Source organism: Balaenoptera borealis (assembly GCF_965194805.1).
Source record: "Balaenoptera borealis genome assembly, chromosome: 16".
In the NCBI taxonomy this organism is placed as follows: Eukaryota; Metazoa; Chordata; class Mammalia; order Artiodactyla; family Balaenopteridae; genus Balaenoptera; species Balaenoptera borealis.
In genome coordinates, this window is record NC_138872.1 from 40,416,660 (window position 1) to 40,443,901 (window position 27,242).

A 27,242-nucleotide genomic window follows, 5' to 3' on the forward strand; every position below is an offset into this window, starting at 1 on the left:
TATTACAGAGCGGTAAGACTCCTTCTGCCCCATTTCTTTTTGCGACCCCCCAAAACCCTTTCCTCACCTCTTCACTCTGCCCTCCTCAGCCACACTGGAGTCAGTTTGGAAATTCTGTTACCCGGGGTTTCCATCACAGTCCTTCACATGCAACCAAAACGCCATTAGCAGAAGCCTTCTGCACACACAATGCATTTGACCAAAAAAAAAAAAAAATTAAAGACTACTTGCGGGAATTTTGCATAAAATGATAAAACAACAAGATGGGCTTTTGGGGAAGAGAGCGTCTCAGGCCTCCCCATATCTCACCCCACAGGCAGGCAGCTATTTGCCCTTTCACAGGGGATGGGACCAGCTGCGCCCAATGGGCAGCTGAGGACACACAGGGATGAGGGGGGATGGCGGGTCAGGCAGGTTCTGGGCAGGGGCAGACAAGGCTCACACGCAGATCAGGTAATAGAGGAGCATTTGATGAGGGCCTTTTGGCAAAGGTGTGAGCAGGTGGATGGAAACCAAGAAGGGCTTGTACAGAACCCTGGGGCTGGCGAGCATGGGGAGCCCTTACCACCCACTGGCCTGAAGCGACCAGGGGAAGGAGTGGTTCCCAGAACCACTGTGTAGAGAGGGCTGCCTGACAGCACTTCCGGCTCCCAGAAGGAGGTAGCCAACCTGTAACAGTGAGGGAGGAGCCTCGGGAACAATACCCTGACTTCGCTCCTCCCTCCCTCTGGTCCCTGACCCGGTCCTCCCATTGGCTCACCCCAATTAGAAACCAGGGCTCAGGGAGCCCACAGATCTGGTGCATACAGGGCAGCCTTCCATGGCAAGGAAAAATGTGGACTAAGGATGTAGAAGACAAATGGAAGATGCCCAGCAGAGATGAGAAAAGCTTGACTAGCACAAGGTCAAGTTTCTTAACCAACTTCTGCCTCAGTTTTCTGATCTGTAAAATGGTCTAAGGTAATGGTGCCTACCTCCTAGACCTATTGTAGAGTGAAATGAGTTAATACTTGTAAAGCATTGAGAACATTCACACTGAATACTCCATGTAAATTTGATTAAAAAATAAGTCAAAGGACCTATGTCCTGTACATGAATTATGATGACCTTCTACTCTGGAGGAAAAATACAAAGCTATTTTCTGGGGCCTCACTGAATTTTGTTTCTGAAAACCCAGCCCTCTGAGGGAGACCCCCACTGGCTTTGCAGACACACACTTCCCAGGATGGACCCTCCAATCTCTAAGCAACTGCCCAGTCAGGGGCTCTCAGGGGTGGAATCATAGCACTCAGCCCATCCCCACAGGCAGCATCCTCAGCCCTGTTCTGTGTACTCCCCGCTTTCCCTCTGGTTTAATCCTCATTGCACTTTTTGAGATCGGTGCAATTTTTATACCCAGTTTAGAGATGAGAAAACTGAAGCACAGTGAGGTAGAATACCTTGCTCAGGGTCACAGAGCCACTAAATACTTGAGTTGGGATTCGATCCCAGGCAGTCTGGCACAAGAGCCCAGGTGTTTCATCTTAGGCCAGGCCTTTCCGAGCTCCTGGGAGGTGCCCCAGCTCTCTCTTTCCCATATCCCTCAAGAGAAACCTGAGCACCCCTGAAAGCTGCCCCCCGAGCCCAACCGTTTGATTTTCACTCATGACACCACCAGCCTCCCAGGCACCTGGGTCAGAGCTGGAGAGTCACTTCTGATACCTTCCTCCCTTCCCCCCAAGCCCACCAAGGCCTGGCAGCCCTACCTCCCCGACTACTCTTGATCCCACCCGCTGTTTCCTCCCAGAGTATCTCACCTGGGCTCTTACAACTGGCATCAGCACTGAATCTTTCTTCCTACTGCATAGCTCAGTGAAGAGCTCACCGTCACTCAGAAACCTTCAGTGGTTCCCTAGTGCCCTCTGAAATTAGCCTAAACCACACTGAAGACCCCATGACCTGACACTAGCAACCTTCCTTCCCTATAGCCTCTGCTCCAGGGAAACTGAACATGCACCCTGCCCCCAGACTTCTTCTGCTTAACTGTGGTTTGCACACTTAATACCAACCTGGATGGCCCTCCCCTCGCCCGGCCCCATCTCTGCTCTTGTATGTAGTCTGAGTCAGGTCCAGCCTTCTGAGATGGGACTGGACATTCAAGAGATTCACTGGGGAAGCGCCTGGGAAGGATAGAGGGGAAGAAGCAGGAGTAGGCAGGGAAGGCTTTCAGACCAAGATGCAGGCCTGACCCCCGCAAAGGGAGGGAGGGAAGGAAGGAGGACTGGGAAGCAAGAGCCTCAGAGCAGCTTGAGAAAGTCTCGGCCATGCCAACGGGGACCCCCAGCAAAGGCTGCCTGACAAAGGGGTCCCCCGTTGGGCAGCAACCGCGCTAGGCTCAGTCATCAACCAAGAGCAGCCCCGGGGGAGCACAACGTGGATGTGAAAACCACGCAGATCCACAGCGGCTACAGCTGGAGGCCACCAGGCAGCAAAGTGCCCCCAGCAGGCTTCCTTGCAGGAGCTCTGAGCAGGACACTTGTGGGCACCATGCAGCCCTGAAGAGCCCCAGGGCCAGCCCGGTGTCACACACCCCTTGAAGCACCCCCTGACTTGCACTGATAGAAGTGACACTTTTTAGCACCGGTGGGACTTTTTGCTTTGGCCCCCTTAACCCACCCCACATTCCACCATGGTGGACGGCCTTAGATATGGCTCATCTTACCTGCTGCAACTTCCTGAGCCACACGCGATGGGAAACCTGCCACTGCCCACACCACGTCCCTACACCCCAGCAGCCCCTGTGGTTCTTTGCCTGACAGTGTGCTCTGGCCCCCAGAGCCACCAGCCCATGAATCCACAGTCATCCAGAAGTCCAGGAGCAGCCCCCTATCAGTGATTGATGGGAACTGGTGGATAATACCCAGATTCCCGCCAAATAAAATAAAACATCTCTCTTCAAAGACTGTATTCAAAGGATTATTGCAAAAGGGAAAGGGCCTATTTGCAATAGAGAAAACACTGTGTCTATAGGCCTGCAAGCATCTCAAGCGTTAGGCAAAAGGGTTTTCTTTTACAGAGGAGTAAATAAGGCTAGAAGAACCCCACGTGAGATAGTGGGATGGAAGGCTGGTGAGATCAGATAGGGCATCAGAGAATGTTCTGCCTTGAGACCAGCCTATTTTCAGTAGGGACCCCTAAGGAGAGGCTATATGCTGGCCCAGGCAGAGGGTAGGTCAAAGTTCAGGGGCTTGAGAAATATAATATGATATCGCTTACATGCGGAATCTAAAAAGAAATGATACAAATGAACGTATTTACAAAACAGAAACGGACTCACAGAATTTTATAGAATGAACTTATGGTTACAGGGGCGGAAGGGTGGAGGAAAGGGCTAGTTAGGGAGCTTGGGGTTGACATGTACACACTGCTATATTTAAAAAGGGCAACCAGCAAGGACCTTCTGTAGAGCACAGGGAATTCTGTTCAATGTTATGTGGCAGCCTGGATGGGAGGGGAGTCTGGGGGAGAATGGATACATGTATATGTATGGCTGAGTCACTTTGCTGTGCACCTGAAACTATCACAACATTGTTAATTGGCTATACTCCAATACAAAATAAAAAGTTAAAAAAAAAAAGTTCAGGGGCCTGAAAGAAGGGGAGAATATTAACTAAAGTTTAGTTGGGATGCGTTTTGTTCTGATTGGGAATGAGCAGTTTAGCTAATCATTTATGAGACCAAGAAAGGGAATCTGGAGGGTCTGTGTCTGGTTTTGTCATAGGTAAACAAGGCGGCAGCTGTGAGTCTTATCAAGTCCTGCGGGGAAGAGGGTTCTTACAGTAAGTGGTTTTCCAGAATGCACAAGGGTGGGGGAAAGTCTTAACCTTGGCTGTTTCCCAAAATCACGGGGCTTGGGTAAAGTTCCACCCTGTCACTGGATGGGTTTCCCAGGTCCAAAGGGAAGATGCTGCAGTTTCTACAGTGGTTACTTGTTTGATCCACATCCCATATTGCCACCCTTCCTTCCCTGTCCCACCTCCCTGCTCCCTGTTGGTGTTTCCCAGAATCACTTCCCAAAGAACCATTTTCACTGGCATCTTTGTCTCAGGGTCTGGGAAAACACAAACTGAGACATTCACTAAATCAGAGGTCCTGAACTCTCATGACTAAGGGACAAAGAGCGAACACCCATGAGTGACGGGATCAGGTAGGGACTGTGGTGAACTGGGGACCTCCTGTCTTGACCAAGAAGTGGTCACTGGTTACCTGTTCACAAGGCAATGCAGGACTGACGTCAACCTATCTTTGGATTTTTCAAATGAAACCAGGAATCTACATTAATAAGTGGAATCACATAATTCTTAAACGTTGGCAATTAATTCAACATTTTTTAATACTGTAAGGCCAAACACTACACACCTCTTTGGGCAGGTTCTGGCTCAAAGTCTACAGGTCAGTGTCCTCTGGCCTAAATATTAAATTCCCTAAAAGCAGGGCCCACCAGCCTCTTCCTCTTTGAGACCTCTTATCATAGGGATTTGCATGTAACAGTTGTTAACTCTTTCCTGCCTAAGGTTAAGAGGTTAGGCCACTAGCCTAGTTTAAACCAGTCAGTGAGTGGCAGAAATAAAACTTAGTCCTACAAATATCCCTTTGAGGCATTTTCTGCCACTCATCGCTTATTTAGAGAGGAGATTCAAAATGGCCCTCTGAATTATTGTTCGTTTTGTTATGGGTGAAAATGGGGTTACGGTTATCTAGGAAAACATGGAAAATATGGTTTAATTATCCTCCTTTTTTTGTAGCCGCCTACTAAAACTTAGGGGTAATAATATCATATCTTTCCACAAAAAATTTTAATGAGGGAAATACAGTGATGATTAAGTCTAGGTGATGGCATCTGGGTAGTCATTGTATACGTATATCCTCTCCACTTTTCTGTGTACGTGAAAAGTTTTCATAATATAAATTAAGGAGTTGGTGGGGCCGAGAACAAAGTTCCCAAGTTCAAGGGCCATGATCGTGTTCACCCATGGCCTGGGGGGTTCCAGGGGCTGCCAGTCAGGGAAGGGAGAGGTTGACTTTAAAGTCGTCAGGCAGCCGGTTTTGCATGCGATCAGAGGGTTTCTCTGGCCCGTTTCAGACACGGACAGCTGTGAGCGCTGGATGAGCTGCAAGAGCGAGTTCCTAAAGAAGTACATGCACAAGGTGATCAACGACCTGCCCAGCTGCCCCTGCTCCTACCCCACCGAGGTGGCCTACAGCACGGCCGACATCTTCGACCGCATCAAGCGCAAGGACTTCCGCTGGAAGGATGCCAGCGGGCCCAAGGAGAAGCTGGAGATCTACAAGCCCACGGCCCGGTACTGCATTCGCTCCATGCTGTCCCTGGAGAGCACCACACTGGCCGCCCAGCACTGTTGCTATGGCGACAACATGCAGCTCATCACCAGGGGCAAAGGGGCGGGGACGCCCAATCTCATCAGCACTGAGTTCTCAGCGGAGCTCCACTACAAAGTGGACATCCTGCCCTGGATTATCTGCAAGGGCGACTGGAGCAGGTATAACGAGGCCCGGCCTCCCAACAACGGACAGAAGTGCACAGAGAGCCCCTCGGACGAAGATTATATCAAGCAGTTTCAAGAGGCCAGAGAGTATTAAAGAGACACCACCTCTGTTGTTCATGACACAAACACACTGCACTGATCCGCCACCTGGCACAGAGTCCCTCTTACCCGCATACATGTATATGTACATATACCATGTGAGTATTTGTCATAAGTTACACTAAGGGTGTGCGCCAGGCCCTTGTGACTGCCATCTGAAGCCACCGTTGCCTCTTCAATGCCAACGGCTTCCTTGGAACTCTTCCTAGGGGGGATGTCCTCAGGAGGATGGGGAGAAAGAAGCTGGAAGAAGAACCTGGAGGTCATAGCAGGTGGGATTCAACTCACACCCCGGATCCAGCGTTTCCGAGAGAAGCAAAGGGGCAAAGAGAATGAAGTTGTAAACGTGATAAGCAGTTTTTATATATAACTTATTTAATATGAATGTGACTTATACGTCACCTTTTCTCTGGAGTTGTCATCGTGAAACTATTTAATCACTTCCGTGAGAGTTCAGAAAGGGGCTTAGGGAGATGGAAGAGAAAGGGAATTTTGTAGTAATGACTTCTTTAAAAATAAAGAATTCAACAGAAAGATATCAAAACAAGGAAACACCCACCTGAAACCAAGTGTTAGTTAGCCAGTGAGGTACCTTGATGAAGTCTCAGCTTCCAAAATGCCCTTGCCTCAGCCTGGGTAGGGAGTGGGGGGCAAATGGGTATTTTAGGAGAAAATCTGAGGCCTGGTTTTAAATGGACTTTAAAACAAAGGCCAATATTAACACAATGCTATGATTCTACTAAAAGACCCCAGAATAGAATTTCTGCTCATGCCTTAATAGGTTCAGAAGGCTACAGGAAGGTCAGACATAAAAACAAGGAGTAGCACTTTTCCAAAGAAAAAATGCAAAACAAATGGGGAGAAATCATGAACTTCATTTCATCTATTTTATTTTAATACCAGCTTAACAATTTTTTTCTCCACAATATAGTCTCAGTAAATAAATATAAAAACAAGGAGAGGAACTCAAGTCTAGGAAAACCTAATTTTTTTATGTTTTAAGAAAGAAAAAAAATACATTATTTTTGTAAAGTATTTATTGAGTCACTGAGTCTTGTGCATCAAGCAATTGTAATATGGCCTGGTTCTGTAGGGTGGAACTTAGGACAAATAAAAAGTTGGTTCTTATGCAATCTTTACTTGCAAAACTCCAGGAAAAGAGATTACATAATAAAATCATAATAAAATATGTTACCTACAGTAAATGTGTTACCTGCAAATATTTATGATACGAATTCCATAAATAGCCCTGGTAAAGCAGGGCTTCAAGGCAGGGGAGAGGAAGGTTCAAACCAGGTAGAATAAAAGGCTCATTGATTGATGTGATGGTGGGTGGTATAAGTCATAGCATCTTTGGCACCAAGAATATCAACCCTGCCCCCAGGAGGCTAGAGCTCATTGATACACATGCAACTTTTTGCCCACCCAGAGCTAAGAAAGAGCTAAGAAATCCAAGCCAGAGCAAAGGCTTAAGACAGCCCAGGTGAGTGGGACTGCTTCCAGACAAAATTCTGCAATTACAGTAATAAGTAGAACTCCTCATTGTGCAAATTATTCCATTTCCAGATGAGGAAACCAAAGCTCAGAAAAAAACAGATCACATTGGATCTATTCTTCATTTCCTAGTCCAGTGCTCTATCTACTATATCAGCCTACCCTTAGGTTCTCATAATAAAATCTTGTTTTAATGGAAAAGCTCTTATCAGTCATTTACACTTTAGAATGAGTTATCCATGTATTGCTCACTCTCAGGATATTTATATTTAAGACCTATTTCTAACTATGGAATGAGAATCCTTATTCACACCTGAAGGAAGTTTAGGCAACTGAACTGGTAGGGAGAAAATCGGTAGGTCCGTGTATCAGGGAAGCAGATTTGGTTCCTAATAATAGGAATACCATTTTTGCCAAGAGAGTTGGTTGTAATGGAATGCATTGCCTTTGGGATGGTGAGTACCCTGTCAGGACAGGTATTCAAGCAGAGCTGGAGATGAATCACATGAGAAGCTCATTTTAGTGAGCAGGAGAGACAAAAATGTACAGCAATAACCCCCTCTGATAAGTGTTCTATAAAGGGTAAGTGGAAAGTACTCTGGGAAAATAGAGGCAGGAATCAGGGAAGTACCTGCTAGACCTAATGGAGGAGTGGTATTTCACAAAGCAGAGAAGAGGGAGGGCAAGTAGATGCATTTGGAGTAAGAAAACAGTATGGGCAAAGGCAAGGAACTACGCAAGAGCTTGGTGTTTTCCAAAAACTGGGATGTTTACAGTGATGAGCCAGAGGGACAAGAACAGCAAGTTATGGAGTTGTGTCTAAGGTGTCTTTGCTAAGGATTTAGCATGGAAAATTAAAGCTGTTTCCTAATACAGTGAGAATGACTGATATGAGCCATGTTTCCAATGGGCTATTTGCCTCTTTATTTAAGACCTTCCTGACATAACTAACTGAGAGTTGGAAGGTGGGGTGAATTGGGAGCTGGAGAGGGCTCCTGGGCTCTTGGCCTACTGAGAACACCGCTAGCTTCCCATCCATCATCCAGACGGTGCCACCCCTCCGGAAATTTGCTGAACTATAACCTGCCTCTATGCAGATGTATCTCATTTACTATAGGGCCCCAAGCCAGCCCCAGGGTAACCCTGGGTAATTCCTTCATGGAAAGGGGATCATGTGAGCAAGGGCCAACTTTGCCCACTGCAGAGTAGGCTGTCTGCCCCCTCACCTGCAGCACCTGTTAATAGGACCCCCTCAGCAACTGCTCTACAGATGCCTCTCATCGAATGCTTTGCTCCTTTGCTGCTCCTTGGAAAGAGATCCCTTTTTCTAGTGACCCACTGGGCCTCTCAGGTGCCACGTCTGAGCAAGCCAATAGTGGCAGACAGAGAAGCCAAGGCCCTCTAGTGGCCGCACATGGGAAGGATGAGGGCAGGGCCCCAGAAGAGCTGGGCATCCTCCTCACCCCATTCAATTATTATCCACCATAATTAGTCTCCAAGCCTTTCCATCTTTGTATCTCAGTGGCCAGGGGATAGATTTCCCCACCCTAAGACCCGGGAGCAAGGATCAAAGAATAGGTACGATACCAGCCACCCTTCCTGAGCACACACTTTGTGCCTCTGTGCTAATCACTTTACCATGGGAGGCAAGCAAGTTACATCCATTTTACAGATAAGGCAAAAGAAGCCCAACAAAGTCTTCTAACCTGCCCAAGTCATAAGGCTCTGTACATGGCAAAGCTGGTTGAAGACCGTGTTCTTAACCTTACCCTCTACTCAACTCTCTTCCTAATTCTTCCCAACACACAGGATCAGGATTTTGCCTCCGACTCACTCTGCCTTTGCTCCAATTGTTCAAATCCACCAAATGTCCCTGCACCACCCTTTACGTGTCTCGCGTTGGTGACAGTGGATCTGGCTTTAGCTCTATATAGTCTGCTCAGTTCTCTCATATTCCATAAGAGGGTTTGGATCCTGTATCTGAGCCCTTGCTCAGGTTGGCTGAGTAGCAGAGCCTAACTTTCTAGAAGATAGCCTGCTCCATGGATAAGAATGAGACTGGTCTGTTTTCCCTGCTGCACTCAAGCCCCACGCCAACTGTCGCCTGTTGGGTCGACCTGAAGGGCAGGTACCATGTCTCATGCTTTCTACACCCCCAGCCCCTTGCTCTGTACCTGGCAGATGTCGTCAGGCAAGGTACAGAGGGCGGAAGAATTTGAGGGTTGAGTCAGACTGCCTAGATTCCAATCCTGGCTCCCTCAGTTGCCTGCTGGGTACCACTGGATAAGTTAATCAGCCTGTGTATATTCCAGTTTCCCCACACAGTTGTTCAGAAAATAAAATAAGAGATATGAAGTTCCTAGCATAGGGCCTGTCATGTACCATGTGCGTCGGTGTTGAGTCATTGGAGAAATATTTATTGAGCGTATACTAGTTGCCAGGCATTGTTCTAGATGCCAGAGATACAGCAGTGTACAAATCCAAGTTTTCCTGGTGGAGGGGAGACGGCTGATAAATAAATAAGTACATAATCTGAAATAATGGTAAGTGATATCAAGAAAAATAAATTATTTGATCACACGTGTATGTTGCATTATTTAAAGTAATGCTAGATGCTGTAATAGATAAGCCTCAAAATCACAATGGCTTAACACAAAAACCTCTAAAGGTATGTTTCTGGTCAAGTGGCTCTCCTCTAAGTGATGACCCAAGGACGCAAACTTTCCATCTTCAAGGCTTGACTTTCTAAGGTGCCCTGCGGGTCATCTCTATTCCAGGAGGCTTAAGGAGTAAAGAGCAGGGAGAATATGGGCAATGACTTATATAGGTGGCCCAGGGAAGTACAGCTGTTTCATGCCACACTCTTCTACAAGGGAGACTGGGAAATGGAGTCCAGTTGGGGGCCCAGGAAGCAGAGATCGGCTGTGTGAGCACCCGATCAGTCTCTGCCACATAGGTAGACCACCAACTAATTAATTACACAAGGCAAGAGAGAAAGCTAGTGAAAGGGGTTCTGGATGGGCCCAAAGTTAGTGATCAAAGGGAGCGATCCTTCTCATCTCATTTAGACCGGCTCAACTTTCAACTGGCAGCTCCTGCAAGTCCTTCCCTGATGGTTTTGTCTAACCAGGGGCCACGCAGGTCTCACAGATGGGGCTGAAGTGCCAGGGAGTAAACAGTGCCTCCCAGGAGGCTTAACAGGACCTTGGTGGATGAATACCCCATCTCTCTCATCCCTCGAGTGGGGCAATTCTGAAGCGTGTTTTATACCATTCCCGAGTTCCCAGTGAGACTGAGGTCCTGCCACCCTCAGTGGGGACCTGCTTGCTAACACGCCAATTACTGGCCTCCTTCCCTTCCCTGTCTTTTCTCCCCACTCCCCTACTGTCGCTCACTGGAATTGTCCCCCAAATAAGCTACTTGCCCAGATCCTTCTCTCTGGATCTGCTTCGGAGTGGTCCCAAACCAAGACATCATTTCGTGCTTTAATATTCAAATATAAGTTCATTATTCAAATATAAGTGTATAATAATATTATTGCCATCGAGCTCATGTGAGACGACGTTTTGTGTTGCTGACAGCTCTTCTAAAAGAGAAAATTCACTCTCAGCCTGGCCAGAGATAGAAACTCTATTAGATTTCAATTCCATTTAGTTTTTACAAAATGAAGATAAACCCCCAGTTTTTATGATTAGGTTCAACAGGCAGAAAAGGATTCCACCAAATACCTCTAAACATTTCTGAACGTCTTTTCTTAATTTTTGACTTCATCTCCTTGCTGACTAAAGACCAGTTCTGCTCTAAGGACCACACTTGGAGTCTCACTGTTCTAATTACCTGAGCGACAGTGATCAACAGCCCATGAGCATTGAGTTGATTCTGGCCTGATGGACAAAGAGTCATGAAAAAGCTTCCCAGGAAGGGACAGGGGGTGGGGGGTGGCCTGGGTTCTTTCTTTGTCATCCATTTACAGTTTCCAATGGAAAAATGTGTGGGTTGTCACCATTATGCCTGCACGGTTTCAGACAAATTAAAGGCTTGCCTCAGTAATTACTGGGTGGGTATACACAGAAACATACATCCATGTCTACATATCCTGAATACAGTAGTGTAAATGAAGGCAGAAAGCTTACAGCCAGTTGATTTTCTGAGTATTAACATTGGTTTACTCTATGAGATTAGAAGAAGAGGGGCATTTTCCGGGACCAGAAGGTAAGACTTGTCAGGAACAAATTTATGGGACCAGCAACTTTTTGTTGAACCAGAAGAACAGATCCTTTTTTTTCCAGACCTTCATGTAGAGATTTAGAAAGCCAACATACAAAGACCAGTGCCTTGCCTGTAATGGCAAAAATAACATCATCCTTAACCATTTTAGTGGCAGGGGAATTGGTGGGAGACTGGATTGAGATACAGCTGCAATAGCAAAGCTGGGTAAAAATTTTATGACTTTGCTAATTTTCTATCTGTTCTGGGAGTCATAAATGTGCCCTTATAGATATTCATGATTGCCCTTAAAATGAAAAAAAAAAAAAAACAACTTTTAAATGGCACAGAAAAGCCTTTCATTCCCGAGGTATGTAATTCATGGATGATTTTCAAAATGTCATGTTTGAATTGGGAAGGTAACATTTCTTGAACTAATCAGCCAATTGCTTCAAGAATATGACTCAAAGGATATAAAATTTTCAAGGCTGACTTTTAAAAAAGAAAGAGGAATTCTCTTTTCTATGCAAGTTCCTAAGTTATTTTTTCACAAAGGTCATGGCTAAATGTTAGGTTTATTTGCTATGGAAGAGAACAGTCAGTAAAGTAAACTTTTAATTCTTTAGTGACCGGGAATGGTAGCAGATCTTGAAAAGCACCATTTTAAAATTTTACACCATTAGCCAGGGAGTTTCTATTTGGTTAGCTGTAACCCCTTTTAGACCCCGCTTGGCTGTGTTTTTGGTTTGTTTGGGGGGTTGGGTTTTTTTTTTTTTCTTTTTTTAATCTTTGGAGAGCTGAACAAATGGAGAAGGGGAAAGGCAAGAGAAAAGAAAAGAAAAGAAAAACCCAGGATGAAAGTCTGTTTGGAACCTCTGAAATAACTCACTGTCCCTGTTATTAATGTAACTAAGGTGGGATCTTCACAAACAGGGGATTGGAGAGACCCACACCATTGATGCTCCTGACCCCACAGAGCCTTCCAATCTCCCCTCAGGGATGGCTGGGTCCTGTCCAGACAAGACCAAGAAGAGATTTCCAAAGACCTCATGACTTAAAGTCACATGACCAGGATTCCTCCAGTCAAAAGAGAGCAAGGTGTCCTATGCTGATTGGCTGTGGAGGGTAGAACTTTCTGAGAGGAACATTTCAAGTCCCCTTTCCTGGGGACTCCTCTGAGTCAGGAAGAAGCCTGCCTCTGAGCCAGCGTTGAGTTCTCCCTCCTACTATTACCGGATATTATAAAGAGAAAAAAAAAAAAGGAGGAGGGCAGTGATCCAGTGCTAGAAATATAAAGGCTGGTTCACCACTCACCAGCAGCAAAGGTAAGAAGCTAAAGCTTGAGATAAAACTGCAGACGCACTGTTTCCCTTTCACTGCTTTTTCTACACTGCACAGCCCAGTCACCTTCCTGACTGCTCCTCTCCCAACCCCTCTGCCACCCAGTTGGCCATCTTGCAGCCAATTGCCATTTTTGTAGCCAATCTTATGTTAAAGATGCTCTGTGAACACTATTACAATAAAGCATGCATTCAGAAAAAAATGCACACATATCATAAGTGCACGGCTCAGTGAATTTTCATAAAGTGAACAACCACATGTAACCAACACTGTGACAAAGGTCAAGAAATGGAGCATAAGGCTCATGAGAGGCTTTCGGGGATGATAGAAATGTTCTAAGTGTTGTCTATGGTGGTAGCTACACCACTGTATGCATTTGTCAAAGCTCACTGAATTGTGCACTTAAGAAAATTGAATTTCATCGTATGTAAATTTTACGCCAATATAAAATAAATAAATAAAATATTACCAGCACTCTGTCCCCTTCCAGTCAGTACCCACTTCCCACCAAAAGTAATCAGTATCACAACTTCTGCACTAGATTAGTTTTGCCTGATTTTGAACTTCAAGTCAGTGGAATCACACAGCATATGCTCCTTGAGATCTGTCACCTTTTGCTCCACATCGTATTGTGAGATTTTCCCACATTGCTCCTTGCAGCTCTAGGTCTTGCTTGCCCATCGCTGCCAAGTATGGCACATGTCTATTTAACCGTTCTACCATGGGTGGGCATGTGGGTGGTGGCTGGTTTAGAGCTCTTACAAATAGTGCTGCTATGAACACTCCAGGGTGTGTCTTTGGGGCTCACACACACAACATTTCTATTGGAAGTGAAATGGGTAGGTCAGAGGACATGCACAATCTAGCAGATACTGCCCCAGGGTTTTCCAAAGTGGTTACATTGGTTGACACTCTATCCAGGAGTGTTTGAAGGTTCTGTTCTGTTCTTTGATCTCTTTATTCTCATATTTAAGTCAACACATGTGTACTGAACACTAAGTAAGTGTGTGCCAGTCACCATTCACCTGCTGGGTACCTACTGGATATACAAAAAAAAAAAGACAGACAGGAACCCTGTCCTGTGGGGGTGACTAACTCAGATGACTATAATACATTGTGATAGGTGCTATGGGGACAGATGAGGACATGATTAACCACGGTGACTGTAACTAACAAGCCAGAGTTGCCACATTTTATTTAGGAAAACAAGTCTGATAATACCAAGTGTTGGCAAGAGGGTGTGAAAACAGAAACTCTTTTTCACCTCTGCTTGTGTTGATGTAAACTGGAGAATAATTTGACTATACCTAGTAGAGTTGAAGCTGAAATGTAGCAAAATTCACTAATTTCCCTCCTGAGGGCCTTTTTTCTATTATCAAAAATAAGAGGGACTTCCCTGGTGGCACAGTGGTTAAGAATCTGCCTGCCAATGCAGGGGACATGGGTTCGAGCCCTGGTCCGGGAAGATCCCACATGCTGTGGTGCAACTAAGCCCGTGTGCCACAACTACTGAGCCTATGCTCTAGAGCCCAGGAACCAGAACTACTGAGCCTGAGTGCCACAACTACTGAAACCCACGTGCCTAGAGCCCATGCTCCACAACAAGAGAAGCCACAGCAATGAGAAGCCCATGCACCACAATGAAGAGTAACCCCCACTCGCCACAACTAGAGAAAGTCCTTGCTCAGCAACAAAGACCCAATGCAACCAAAAACAATAATAAATTTTTTTTAAAAACTTAGAAATAAGTAAAATTGTTCACTCACCAACAGAGGAATGAACAAATACACCATGTTACATTCATAGGATAGAATACCATCCACCTATTAAATGATCTAGAGCTAGGCATAGGCTCACAGATGTGTCATAAAAATATATTGTGTATAAAAGGAAATTGCAAATGGATATGAAAGTATTATACAGTCTTCAATCATTTAAAAATTCACAAAACAATACTGTATTATGACTGGACACTGACACAGTGAATTAAAGTTTTAATTATTCATGGGAGGACTAACAACCAACCTCAAGATAACAGTTACCTCTGGGGATGGCTGACAGTGAGTGGGTGGGGAAGGAGAGAAACTTTACAGATAATATTTTATTTCTTTTTTAAAAAAGAAACCTAATATAAAACCATATATATAACCTAAAACATGTATATGTACATATGGCAAAATGCTAATACTGGTTAAATCTGAGTATTGGGTAAAGCACAACTGTTACTTTATTTTCTGTATATGTGACATATTTAAAACTAATTACTGAGATTGGTTCAAGATGGCAGAGTAGAAGGACGTGCTCTCACTCCCTCTTGCGAGAGCACCAGAATCACAACTAACTGCTGAACAATCATCAACAGGAAGACACTGGAACTCACCAAAAAAGACACCCCACATTCAAAGACAAAGGAGAAGCCACAGTGAGATGATGGGGGGGGCACAATCCCAATAAAATCAAATCCCATAACTGCTGTGTGGGAGACTCACAAACTGGACAACACTTATACCACAGAAGTCCACCCACTGGAGTGAAGGTTCTGAGCCCCACGTCAGGCTTCCCAACCTGGGGGTCCGGCAACAGGAGGAGGATTTCCTAGAGAATCACACTTTGAAGGCTAGCGGGATTTGATTGCAGGACTTCAAGAGGACTGGGGGAAACAGAGACTCCACTCTTGGAGGGCACACACAAAGTAGTGTGCGCATCGGGACCCAGGGAGAAGGAGCAGTGACCCCATAGGAGACTGAACCAGACCTACCTGCTAGTGTTGGAGGGTCTCCTCCAGAGGTGGGGGGTGGCTGTGTCTCAGCGTGGGGACAAGGACACTGGCAGCAGAAGTTCTGGGAAGTACTCCTTGGCGTGAGCCCTCCCAGAGTCCGCCATTAGCCCCACCAAAGAGCCCGTGTAGGCTCCAGTGTTGGGTCGCCTCAGGCCAAACAACCAACAGGGAGGGAACCCAACCCCACCTATCAGCAGACAAGCCAATTAAAGTTTTACTGAGCTCTGCCCATCAGAGCAACAGCCAGCTCTAACCACCACCAGTCCCTCCCATCAGGAAACTTGCACAAGCTTCTTAGATAGCCTCATCCACCAGAGGGCAGACAGCAGAAGCAAGAAGAACTACAATCCTGCAGCCTGTGGAAAAAAACACATTCACAGAAAGACAGACAAGATGAAAAGGCAGAGGGCTATGTACCAGATGAAGGAACAAGATAAAACCCCAGAAAAACAACTAAACAAAGTGGAGATAGGCAACCTTCCAGAAAAAGAATTCAGAAAAATGATAGTGAAGATGATCCAGGACCTCGGGAAAAGAATGGAGGCAAAGATCGAGAAGATGCAAGAAATGTTTAACAAAGACCTAGAAGAATTAAAGAACAAACAAACAGAGATGAACAATACAGTAGCTGAAATGAAAACTACACTAGAAGGAATCAATAGCAGAATAACTGAGGCAGAAGAACGGATAAGTGACCTGGAAGACAGAATGGTGGAATTCACTGCTGTGGAACAGAATAAAGAAAAAAGAATGGAAAGAAATGAAGACAGGCTAAGAGACTGCTGGGACAACATGAAACGTAGCAACATTTGCATTATAGGGTCCCAGAAGGAGAAGAGAGAGAGAAAGGACCCGAGAAAATATTTGAAGAGATTATAGTTGAAAACTTCCCTAACATGGGAAAGGAAATAGCTACCCAAGTCCAGGAAGCGCAGAGAGTCCCATGTAGGATAAACCAAAGGAGAAACATACCGAGGCACATAGTAATCAAAATGGCAAAAATTAAAGACAAAGAAAATTTATTGAAAGCAGCAAGGGAAAAACAACAAATATCATACAAGGAAACTCCCATAAGGTTAACAGCTGATTTCTCAGCAGAAGGCTACAAGCCAGAAGGGAGTGGCATGATATACTTAAAGTGATGAAAGGGAAGAACCTACAACCAAGATTACTCTAACCGGCAAAGATCTCACTCGGATTCGATGGAGAAATCAAAAGCTTTACAGACAAGCAAAAGCTAAGAGAATTCAGCATCACCAAACCAGCTCTACAACAAATGCTAAAGGAACTTCTGTAAGTGGGAAACACAAGAGAAGAAAAGGACCTACAAAAACAAACCCAAAACAATTAATAAAATGGTCATAGGAACATACATATCGATAATTACCTTAAACGTGAATGGATTAAATGTTCCAACAAAAACACACAGGCTCACAGAATGGTTACAAAAATATGACCCATATATATATGCTGTCTACAAGAGATCCACTTCAGACCTAGGGACACATACAGACTGAAAGTGAGGGGATGGAAAAAGATATTCCATGCAAATGGAAATCAAAAGAAAGCTGGAGTAACAATACACATATCAGATAAAATAGGCTTTAAAATAAAGAATATTACAAGAGACAAGGAAGGACACTACATAATGATCAAGGGATCAATCCAAGAGGAAGATATAACAATTATAAATATATATGCACCCAACATAGGAGCACCTCAATACATATGGCAACTGCTAACAGCTATAAAAGAGGAAATTGACAGTAACACAATCATAGTGGGGGACATTAACGCCTCACTTACACCAATGGACACATCATCCAAACAGAAAATTAATAAGGAAACACAAGCTTTAAATGACACAGTAGGCCACATACATTTAATTGATATTTGTAGGACATTCCATCCAAAAACAGCATATTACACTTTCTTCTTAAGTGCGCATGGAACTTGCTCCAGGATAGAGCACATCTTGGGTCACAAATCAAACCTCAGCAAATTTAAGAAAAGTGAAATCATATCAAGCATCTTTTCTGACCCCAACACTCTGAGACTAGAAATCAATTACAGGGAAAAAAACGTAAAAAACACAAACACATGGAGGCTAAACAATACGTTATTAAATAACCAAGAGATCACTGAAGAAATCAAAGAGGAAATCAAAAAATACCTAGAGACAAATGACAATGAAAACACAACGATCCAAAACCTATGGGATGCAGCAAAAGCAGTTCTAAGAGGGAAGTTTATAGCAATACAAGCCTACCTCAAGAAACAAGAAAATTCTCAAATAAACAATCTAAACTTACACCTAACGGAACCTGAGAAAGAAGAACAAACAAAGCCCAAAATTAGCAGAAGGAAAAAAATCATAAAGATCAGAGCAGAAATAAATGAAATAGAAACAAAGAAAACAATTGTAAACATCAATAAAACTAAAAGCTGCTTCCCTGAGAAGACAAACAAAATTGATAAACCTTTAGCCAGCCTCATCAAGAAAAAGAGGGAGAGGACTCATATCAATAAAATTAGAAATGAAAAAGAAGTTACAATGGATATTGCAGAAATACAAAGCATAGTAAGAGACTACTACAAGCAATTCTATGCCAATAAAATGGACAACCTGGAAGAAATGGACAAATTCTTAGAAAGGTATGACCTTCCAAGACTGAACCAAGAAGAAATAGAAAATATGAACAGACCAATCACAAGTAATGAAATTGAAACTGTGATTAAAAATATTCCAGGAAACAAAAGTCCAGGACCAGATGGCTTCACAGGTGAATTCTACCAAACATTTAGAGAAGAGCTAACACACATCCTTCTCAAACTCTTCCAAAGAACTGTGAAGGAAGGAACACTCCCAAACTCATTCTACGAGGCCACCATCACCCTGATACCAAAACCAGACAAAGATACTACAAAAAAAGAAAATTACAGACCAATATCACTGATGAATATAGATGGAAAAATCCTCAACAAAATACTAGCAAACAGAATCCAACAACACATTAAAAGGATCATACACCATGATCAAGTGGGATTTATCCCAGGGATGGAAGGATTCTTCAATATATGCAAATCAATCAATGTGATACACCATATTAACAAATTGAAGAAGAAAAACCATATGATCATCAAAATATATGAAGAAAAAGCTTTTGACAAAATTCAACACCAATTTATGATAAAAACTCTTCAGAAAGTGGGCATAGAGGAAACCTACCTCAACATAATAAAGGCCATATACGACAAACCCACAGCAAACATCATTCTCAATGGTGAAAAACTGAAAGCATTTCCTCTAAGATCAGATATAAGACAAGGATGTCCACTCTTGCCACTATTATTCAACCTAGTGTTGGAAGTCCTAGCCACGGCAATCAGAGAAGAAAACGAAATAAAAGGAATACAAATTGGAAAAGAAGAAGTAAAACTGTCACTGTTTGCAGATGACATGATACTATACATAGAGAATCCTAAAGATGCCACCAGAAAACTACTAGAAGTAAGCAAGGAATTTGGTAAAGTTGCAGGATACAAAATTAATGCGCAGAAATCTATTGCATTCTTATGCACTAATGATGAAAAATGTGAAAGAGAAATTAAGGAAACACTCTCATTTACCATTGCAAAAAAAACAATAAAATACCTAGAAATAAACCTACCTAGGGAGACAAAAGACCTGTATGCAGAACACCATAAGACACTGATGAAAGAAATTAAAGATGACATAAACAGATGGAGAGATATACCACGTTCTTGGATGGGAAGAATCAATATTGTGAAAATGACTATACTACCCAAAGCAATCTACAGATTCAATGCAATCCCTATCAAATTACCAATGGCATTTTTTACAGAACTAGAACAAAAAATCTTTAAATTTGTATGGAGACACAAAAGACCCTGAATAACCAAAGCAGTCTTGAGTGAAAAAAACGGAGCTGTAGGAATCAAACTCCCTGGCTTCAGACTATACTATAAAGCTACAGTAATCAAGACAATATGGAACTGGCACAAAAACAGAAATATAGATCAATGGAACAAGTAGAAAGCCCAGAGATAAACCCACGTACCTATGGTCAACTAATCTATGACAAAGGAGGCAAGGATATACAATGGAGAAAAGACAGTCTCTTCAATAAGTGGTGCTGGGAAAACTGGACAGCTACATGTAAGAGAACGAAATTAGAACACTCCCTAAAACCATACACAAAAATAAACTCGAAATGGATTAGAGACCTAAATGTAAGACCAGACACTATAAAACTCTTAGAGGAAAACATAGGAAGAACACTCTTTGACATAAATCACAGCAAGATCTTTTTTGATCCACCTCCTAGAGTAATGGAAATAAAAACAAAAATAAACAAATGGGACCTAATGAAACTTAAAATTTTTTGCACAGCAAAGGAAACTACAAACAAGACGAAAAGACAACCCTCAGAATGGGAGAAAATATTTGCAAACGAATCAGTGGACAAAGGATCAATCTCCAAAATATATAAACAGCTCATGCAGCTCAATATGCAAAAAACAAACAACCCAATCCAAAAATGGGCAGAAGATCTAAATAGACATTTCTCCAAAGAAGAGATACAGATGGCCAAGAAGCACATGAAAAGCTGCTCAACATCACTAATTATTAGAGAAATGCAAATCAAAACTACAACGAGGTATCACCTCACACCAGTTAGAATGGGCATCATCAGAAAATCTACAAACAACAAATGCTGGAGAGGGTGTGGAGAAAAGGGAACCCTCTTGCACTATTGGTGGGAACGTAAATTGATACAGCCACTATGGAGAACAGTATGGAGGTTCCTTAAAAAACTAAAAATAGAAATACCATATGACCCAGCCATCCCACTACTGGGCATATACCCAGAGAAAACCATAATTCAAAAAGACACATGCACCCCAATGTTCAGTGCAGCACTATTTACAATAGCCAGGTCATGGAAGCAACCTAAATGCCCATCGACAGATAAATGGCTAAAGAAGATGTGGTACATATATACAATGGACTATTACTCCGCCATAAAAAGGAACGAAACTGGGTCATTTGTAGAGACGCGGATGGATCTAGAGACTGTCATACAGAGTGAAGTAAGTCAGAAAGAGAAAAACAAATATCGTATATTGATGCATATATATGGAACCTAGAAAAATGGTACAGATGAACTGGTTTGCAGGGCAGAAATTGAGACACCGAAGTAGAGAACAAACATATGGACCCCAAGGGGGGAAAGTGGTGGGGTGGTGGTGGTGGTGTGATGAATTGGGAGATTGGGATTGACATATATACACTAATATGTATAAAATGGATAACTAATAAGAACCAGCTGTATAAAAAAATAAATAAAATAAAATTTAAAAATTAAAAAAAAAACTAATTACTATAGAGGAGCAAAAAACTGAGAAGGAAAACTAAATGAAGTGGTGAGTTTAGAAGACTTCCTACACGTTCAGGACTCTAACACCCCTTGGCATCTGTGGGTGCACACACGTAGCAGGAGATGGCCAGCTGTGCGGGTTGACGGCAATGATGCTGAGGCTGGGACGCTGCATTCACCTGCTCCCACTTTCCTTCCTCTGCCGACTTCTCCCTTCCTCTCTCACACGCACGTTCTGGGGTAAACAGAACCCTGGACTGGGAACCTGGTCCCAAATCCAGCATTTTCTGGACGGAGGCCTCGAGCCTGTCCCGCCTTGTTGAGCCCCCGTTTCCACCCCCCCTGCTGTCCTGCTCCAGGAGGAGCCTGGAGACGATAAAATCGCCAGCTCTGGAGCCAAGGGCTCCCACCTGAGCCTGAAACGCCCGGTTACTGAGCATTTCTTTCGTGTTGGATACCGGAGTGGGAAATCACCTCCATCACCTTTTACAAATGTCACAGGTGAGGACCCTGAGGACCCTGGAGAGATGCGCCCTCCATCTCACGCGTAGATCCATATTTAAACCTGGGTGTGTGGCTCCAAATCCATCTTTCTTCTCACCATTTCGGCTTCAAACTTGGAGATGGTATCTCTGCCCCATCCTGCCTGCACCAAACCAACCTCTGGCTGGAATATGAGCCAATGAGATTTGATTCTCATTTGAGCACCTTCCAAGTTCAAGCAGAGGCCCCTGGCCCCCATGGGCCTTCCTGCCGCCCATCCCACAGGTCACCGTGGCCTCAGCACTCAAGTCTGCCCACAGATTTCTCCCACAGGCTGCTCCCCTGAAAATCAAACTGCAGAAAGGCAAACAGGGTAAGAACTAGACTATGGGCACCTTCTGGATTCTGCTGGGTGAACCAGACATGAGCCCCACATGGCAGGTGTTTCTGCTTCTAGTCAGAAACTGGAAGTTATAGGAATACCAGGCACTGCCGGTCCACATCATGTCTGGGTCTCCCAGAGGCCAAGGGCTGAGGACTGAGCCTCACTTAATCCTAACAGGGAACAGTCCTTTGGAGAGTGGGAGAGGAGAAATGGACAAGGCACAGAGTAGAGAAGAGAGAACTAAAGGGAAAAAAAGTTGAAACATGCCTTGAAAATAACATCCCACATTCTAGCTCATCTATTTGTCAAAAAAAAAAAAGAGGGCTGGTTTTCAGAGTTCTAAGCGTGCTATAGTGCCTGAAGATATGAAGGGGTTAAGTGTTACCTACAGGAAACTGATCACCACAAGTTAACCTCCTCCCCGCCACACACGTGCACGTGCGCGTGCACACACACACACACACACACACACACACAGATGTGGGAGAGGCCCACAAGGGCATCAAGGCCTGTGGCCCCCTGGCCTGTGGCCCCAGCAGGGGGCCTGGCACGGGCCTGGCTGGAGTCGGCTTAGAGGAAGGGGCTCTCTCACCAGCATCGTTCACATGGAGATGGTTCAGGGCTCTTCCAGTGAAAGTACTGGCTGTTCTAAAAACCCCATCTAAGGATTGGGGGCTAGAAAATCTGCCCAGCCTGCTGTGAGGAGGTGACCCAAGTCCCCAAAGTCAGAGGCTGGTGGGGTAGCAGTAGGTGGCACTGCAGGGAAAGGGCCCGGGGCTCCCCTTCCCATGGGAAGTACTTGGACCACTAGCCCCACTAATCTGGCCCTGCAGTGAGAGCCCTCACCCCACTCACCCAACACCACTGCTGAGGGGCTCAGGGGCCCTTGAAAACAAAGTTGTCTTTTTTCTAGGAGCGAAGACAAATCCTTGGAAAGGATGATAGAGCAAAACGACTTTCCAAATTCCCAAGAGAGTTCAGACTTCACTAGCAGAGTTGTGTGTGGTACACTGGCTTTGTGTTTAAGGAGGTGTTTTAACCCTAAAATCATTGGCATCATCCTGTGTTTGCAAACCCTAAGGCAGAACTTAGAGACAGATGGTACCAGTCGGGGCTCAAGGCTGAAAACGAGAACTTAACTCTGTTAATTTAAACAGAATGAAAGCATACTGGACAGATACTACGTAGCTTTAGAAAGATTCAAATGAATAAAACCACATCACATGTTAATGAAGAGGGATGCTATATCATTTAGGATTAGGTTTAGCTGCATTAGGTTAGAGAGAAACAAGGTAACCATGGCTTAAATAAGATAGAATTTTATTCCTCTCCTGTGAAAAATACATCGGGAGGAAAATAGTCCCAGGTAGGTATGGGGTCCAGGATCCCTCAATCTCACTGTTTTACATTTCTATGCCAGCAGTCTCACTTCATGGTCTAAGATGACGTCCCAAGCTCCAGCCATCACGTCCATATTCCTGCCAGCAAAAAAGAGGAAGAAGTAAAACAGGACTTCCCAGAAGTTGCAGACACCATTTCTCTTTGCATCCCATTGACCAGAATTTAGTCATCCAGCCACACCTAGTTGCAAGAGATGATGGGGAATAAATACCATCTTCATGTGTGGCAGCCATGTGCCCCAGCTAACGCATAGGGATTCTATGATGAATAAAGAAGATGCTGAAGAGAAAATTAGCAGTTTCTGCCACAGGGGCATTAACCATATGAACCCTGAAGGTGACAATTGTAGGTAAAATGTCCCTCTGCAGCACACCGCCGGGAGCTGGGCTTCTCTCTGGGGAAGTGATGATGGCTGCTTGGATCCAAGGAGAGAAATGCTCTGTTCCAGGAAGTTCCAGAACCCTGGGCCCACAGCACCTAAAGCCTTCAGTAATGTTGCAGCGTAAACGTGATGCTTGTCTCTTGGCCCAGACCTGGTGTCTTGAAGCCTAAGTTAAACACAGGGACCTACCACCTTCCAGTCACCATTCAAACCCCAACACCGAGCCCAGGGCCTGGTTGGCTCTCAAAGAAATGTTTGTGAAGCTGATGAATAAATCGCTACATTCAACTGCCTCCCACATAAAAATGTGACTATTTTTCATGTGTATGTAAATATTTTTAAATATTCTTGAATTCATAAATTCATAACTTTTTTATCCATGTGTGTTTTCTTAGTGAATTTCTAAGTGTGTGTGTGTTGGGGGGTAGGGAGGTGTGGGCAGGCAGCAGAGTCAGATTCTTGGACCTGACTGCCTGAGTTTGAATCCTTAATCTGCTGCCCCACTAGCTGTGTGACTTTGAGTAAGATATTTAACTTCTCTGTGCCTTAGTTTCCTAGTTTATCAAATATGATTAGCCAATGGAACTGTTGGCAAATGCTAACAGCAAATGCTCATCGGGTTGTCATGAAGGTTTAATGAGCTAATATTTATATTATGTAAACTGTGAGTGAGTGTGTGTGTGTGTGTTTGTGTGTGTGTCACTTAAAACAGTGATCAGCACAGATGGTTAAGTAAAATAAAATATTAAAAGTGCAAATCCTCTTGTGTAAAGTCTCATTTTTTAATGTCATAAAGAGATTCTCCTTTGAGCAAAGCTAAAAAGCTGTGATCCAGCCTAGAAGATTTTCAACCTGGTAGCTTTTAGGTTCAAGCATTTCTTAAAATTGCCCGACTCCTAAGAGCAATTTACTTCATCATCATCGAAGATGGTTTCTGATGCATCTCCTGGGTGACCAGCTCTAGGTTAAAGAGTCACAGAGAAGACACTCTCCTCCACACCCCTCACAGCCTGCTGTCTTGGCTGATGAACCCAGTGCAGGGACTGATGGTATTTCTCTCTCCAAACCCTCCACCTGCCAACTCACTCTCTCCATAGCATACCAGCAGCTGACCATGTTGCACACAGAGATCAATTCCCTTTGATGCCCAGGACCAGACGAGGTCCATATGAGGCTCTCGAACAAAGCTTTTGCTTTGTTTCTAGACAACTTAAGAAGAATTAAAGGAGAAGAAGTGCTCTATTTTCTCAGCCTCCTTTTCCTGCTCAAACAGAAAGAAAAACCCAAGACCCAGGAAGGAACCCACTGAGACAGAGAGAGACTTACTTTGAGAAAGAGACAGGAGCCTAGGACAAGGAATGGCTGCAGACTTTAGATTACTGCCTAAAAGATGATGGGGGTGGGGCTGGAGACGTGATCTTTATCTAATCAGACAGTCTACCCAGGAAGTCCCTGAGATCAAAGCCAGGGGGCTTTTTATTTAGCCCTGTGTCAACTTAAAAACAGTTCTGGCAAAGCCACAGATCTGGACAAGCTCACACCTCTCCCTACCCCCACCGCCCTGACCTGTCTCTCCACATCTGAACCCTCTTAACATTCCATTTGGAATAAAACCCTGGGATGAAAAGAGTCCCTGGGATTACTGTAGGAAGAGACAACATTTGATAAAGCCAGGGCAGAAAACGCTTAGCGAAGCCACAGTCCTTCCTGGCTCCTCGGAACAACTAGGTGTACACTCTGGGAAAAGGCGGCACCATTTCATTTCTCTGCATAGATTCCCTGCCACCCACCATCAAAGTCCTGAAAGGTACATGGCCACTTGTCACAAGCATTTTCCCCAACCTGCCAGGCGTTGTGTCAGGACAACTCTGAGGAAAAGCAGCACTAAGGGGGAGCAATCGGACTGTGACATGGGAAGCACAGCTATGGTCCCCAAATCTTCCTTGGTCAAAAGGAGGAGGGGATGGGCATGGTCGAGGGGAGGTGTATTCACATAAAGCAGGAGACACACTAAGACTTGCCTGCTGAAAATGTAGGTGCTGAGGAGACTGGGGACTGGTCCAAAGGGAATGGGGTCACTTCTCAGAAATACAGTGGCTCAAACAGGACAGGAAAGTTGGAATCACACTACAAAGGTAGAAAGAGCTTATTGTTCTTATACATGCTGTGGACTGCTCCTAAAGTTGATTATTAAAATAAATATTTTAGAAGAGAATTTAACATTCATCTTGAGAGAAAACCTTGTTCTTCAACCACAGTAGCATGAAATGGAGGCTTCCTCATAAAAGAATGGAAAAACCTTTTTCTGTCCCCTCCTCTGGACAAAATTTATTTTTTAATAGCCAAATTGATGAGAAATGCATTATTTCTTGTGAGCCTTTCTGGGTTTCTATGTGGTCAGTTCATCACTTTTAGGATGAGTTTTTCTCTAAGAAATGTTTTCTGTTTCTTCCTTCTAATAAGGACAACAATTTGCACTGAAGAGGAATTATCATTTTAAGCTAAGAAACATGTGAAGTAATTGACTGATGTTCTGTAGGAAAACAGTGCAACTTTCAGGCACCATCTCTGGGATCTGGCTGTGAAATCAGCTTTAAAATCACTCCCCAAAGCTTGTGTAACACTTTACAAAGCATGTCCCCATGGGCTGTCTCTGACTTCCACGGCCCCAACTCACAGGTAAGGAGATGAAAGGTGAGAGCGATTAAGTGACTGGATTAAAAATACACTGGGCATTGTAGGGATCAATTGCCTCGCTCTCTGTGAAATGTAAGTAAATGTGAGGTATGTTTGTAAAATATAACTTCTAACTTCAGGACTTATGAAGACTTAAAATGATGGGCAGGACCCAAAGGTGTGCAAAGAGGGTCTTGTCTACATTTTCTGCAGGAGCATTGGATTTAGACTTACATCCTCAGTTCTCTCTGAAGACTAGTGTGTTTTCATCATGACTGGATGAGAGCCTTTTGGAAGAAAGTAAACTAAGTTTCAATTGGCTTTAATTATGCTCTAATCACAATCATCTATTTCAAATCGTCAGAAAGTGTGAGCTGCCACAAGTAGAAAGGGCTGGATGATGGAGGTCAAAGAGATATCTACAAGATGTCTTTCCATTTTCTTCAATTTTCCAGGCACTGATCTCTTGGCTGGTGCCAAGTCAGGTGGTGGAAATAGCATCCAACACCTCTGCAGAAGACACCTCCTAAACACATATATACATATGTTAGATAATAGACAATTTAAAGCCGGAAGCACCCTTAGAAATCACCTAGTTTAAATTTCCTGTTTTCCAGATGAGAAAACTAAAGCACAAGGGCAGGGGTTGGCAAAGAGTCCTGTTCATGGAGCTGAAGAAAACGCCAGGACTCCTAGCTCTGATGATCACAGTTAACACCATTTGGTCAGATGATACTTTGTTTTTTTCTGCTGCTTCTTCTCTTGGTGGTCAGCTATTTCTTTCTTGCTACTCCAAATAAATAAATCGGAATGTTTCTCTTTGTTTTATACCAGGGTTCCAGCCTGAGAGCGGCTAGAGGCAAGGAACAGAGAGACACTCCATCTAAGTGACCACCAGGGGGTGCGCACAGGACAGCCCGGCCACTGGGGGGTGACCCTAGAGAGTCTCCCTTCTCATGGGAAACACATGTGATACCACAACTGAGACTATTATCTTTTGTTCTTAGCGAGGGGTTAGAGGTCTCAGGTCCCTTCTGAAAAGCAAGGT

General features: G+C 44.1%; 2 protein-coding genes across 5 annotated transcripts in view; one reads left to right on the forward strand and one right to left on the reverse strand.

Moving 5' to 3' along the window:
* The window catches only part of ISM1 (isthmin 1), an 81,564-nt gene extending 71,845 nt beyond the window's left edge, over positions 1-9,719 (forward strand). The window contains exon 6 of the mRNA XM_082359133.1: positions 5,123-9,719. Within this exon, the coding sequence (XP_082215259.1) occupies positions 5,123-5,640 (518 nt within the window). The 3' untranslated portion in view covers positions 5,641-9,719. The remainder of the gene's footprint in view (positions 1-5,122) is intronic.
* Positions 1-27,242, reverse strand: part of TASP1 (taspase 1) — a 378,792-nt gene that overhangs the window by 52,971 nt on the left and 298,579 nt on the right. The window contains exon 12 of one of the 4 annotated variants that reach the window (XM_082359165.1): positions 22,519-23,213. The exons of 2 other annotated variants lie outside the window; for them this stretch is intronic. In XM_082359165.1, coding sequence (XP_082215291.1) covers positions 23,147-23,213 — 67 coding nt within the window. In that variant the 3' untranslated portion in view covers positions 22,519-23,146. Of the gene's footprint in view, positions 1-22,518; positions 23,214-27,242 lie in introns of those variants that run through there. One more of the 4 variants, XM_082359161.1, reaches the window with a different exon arrangement.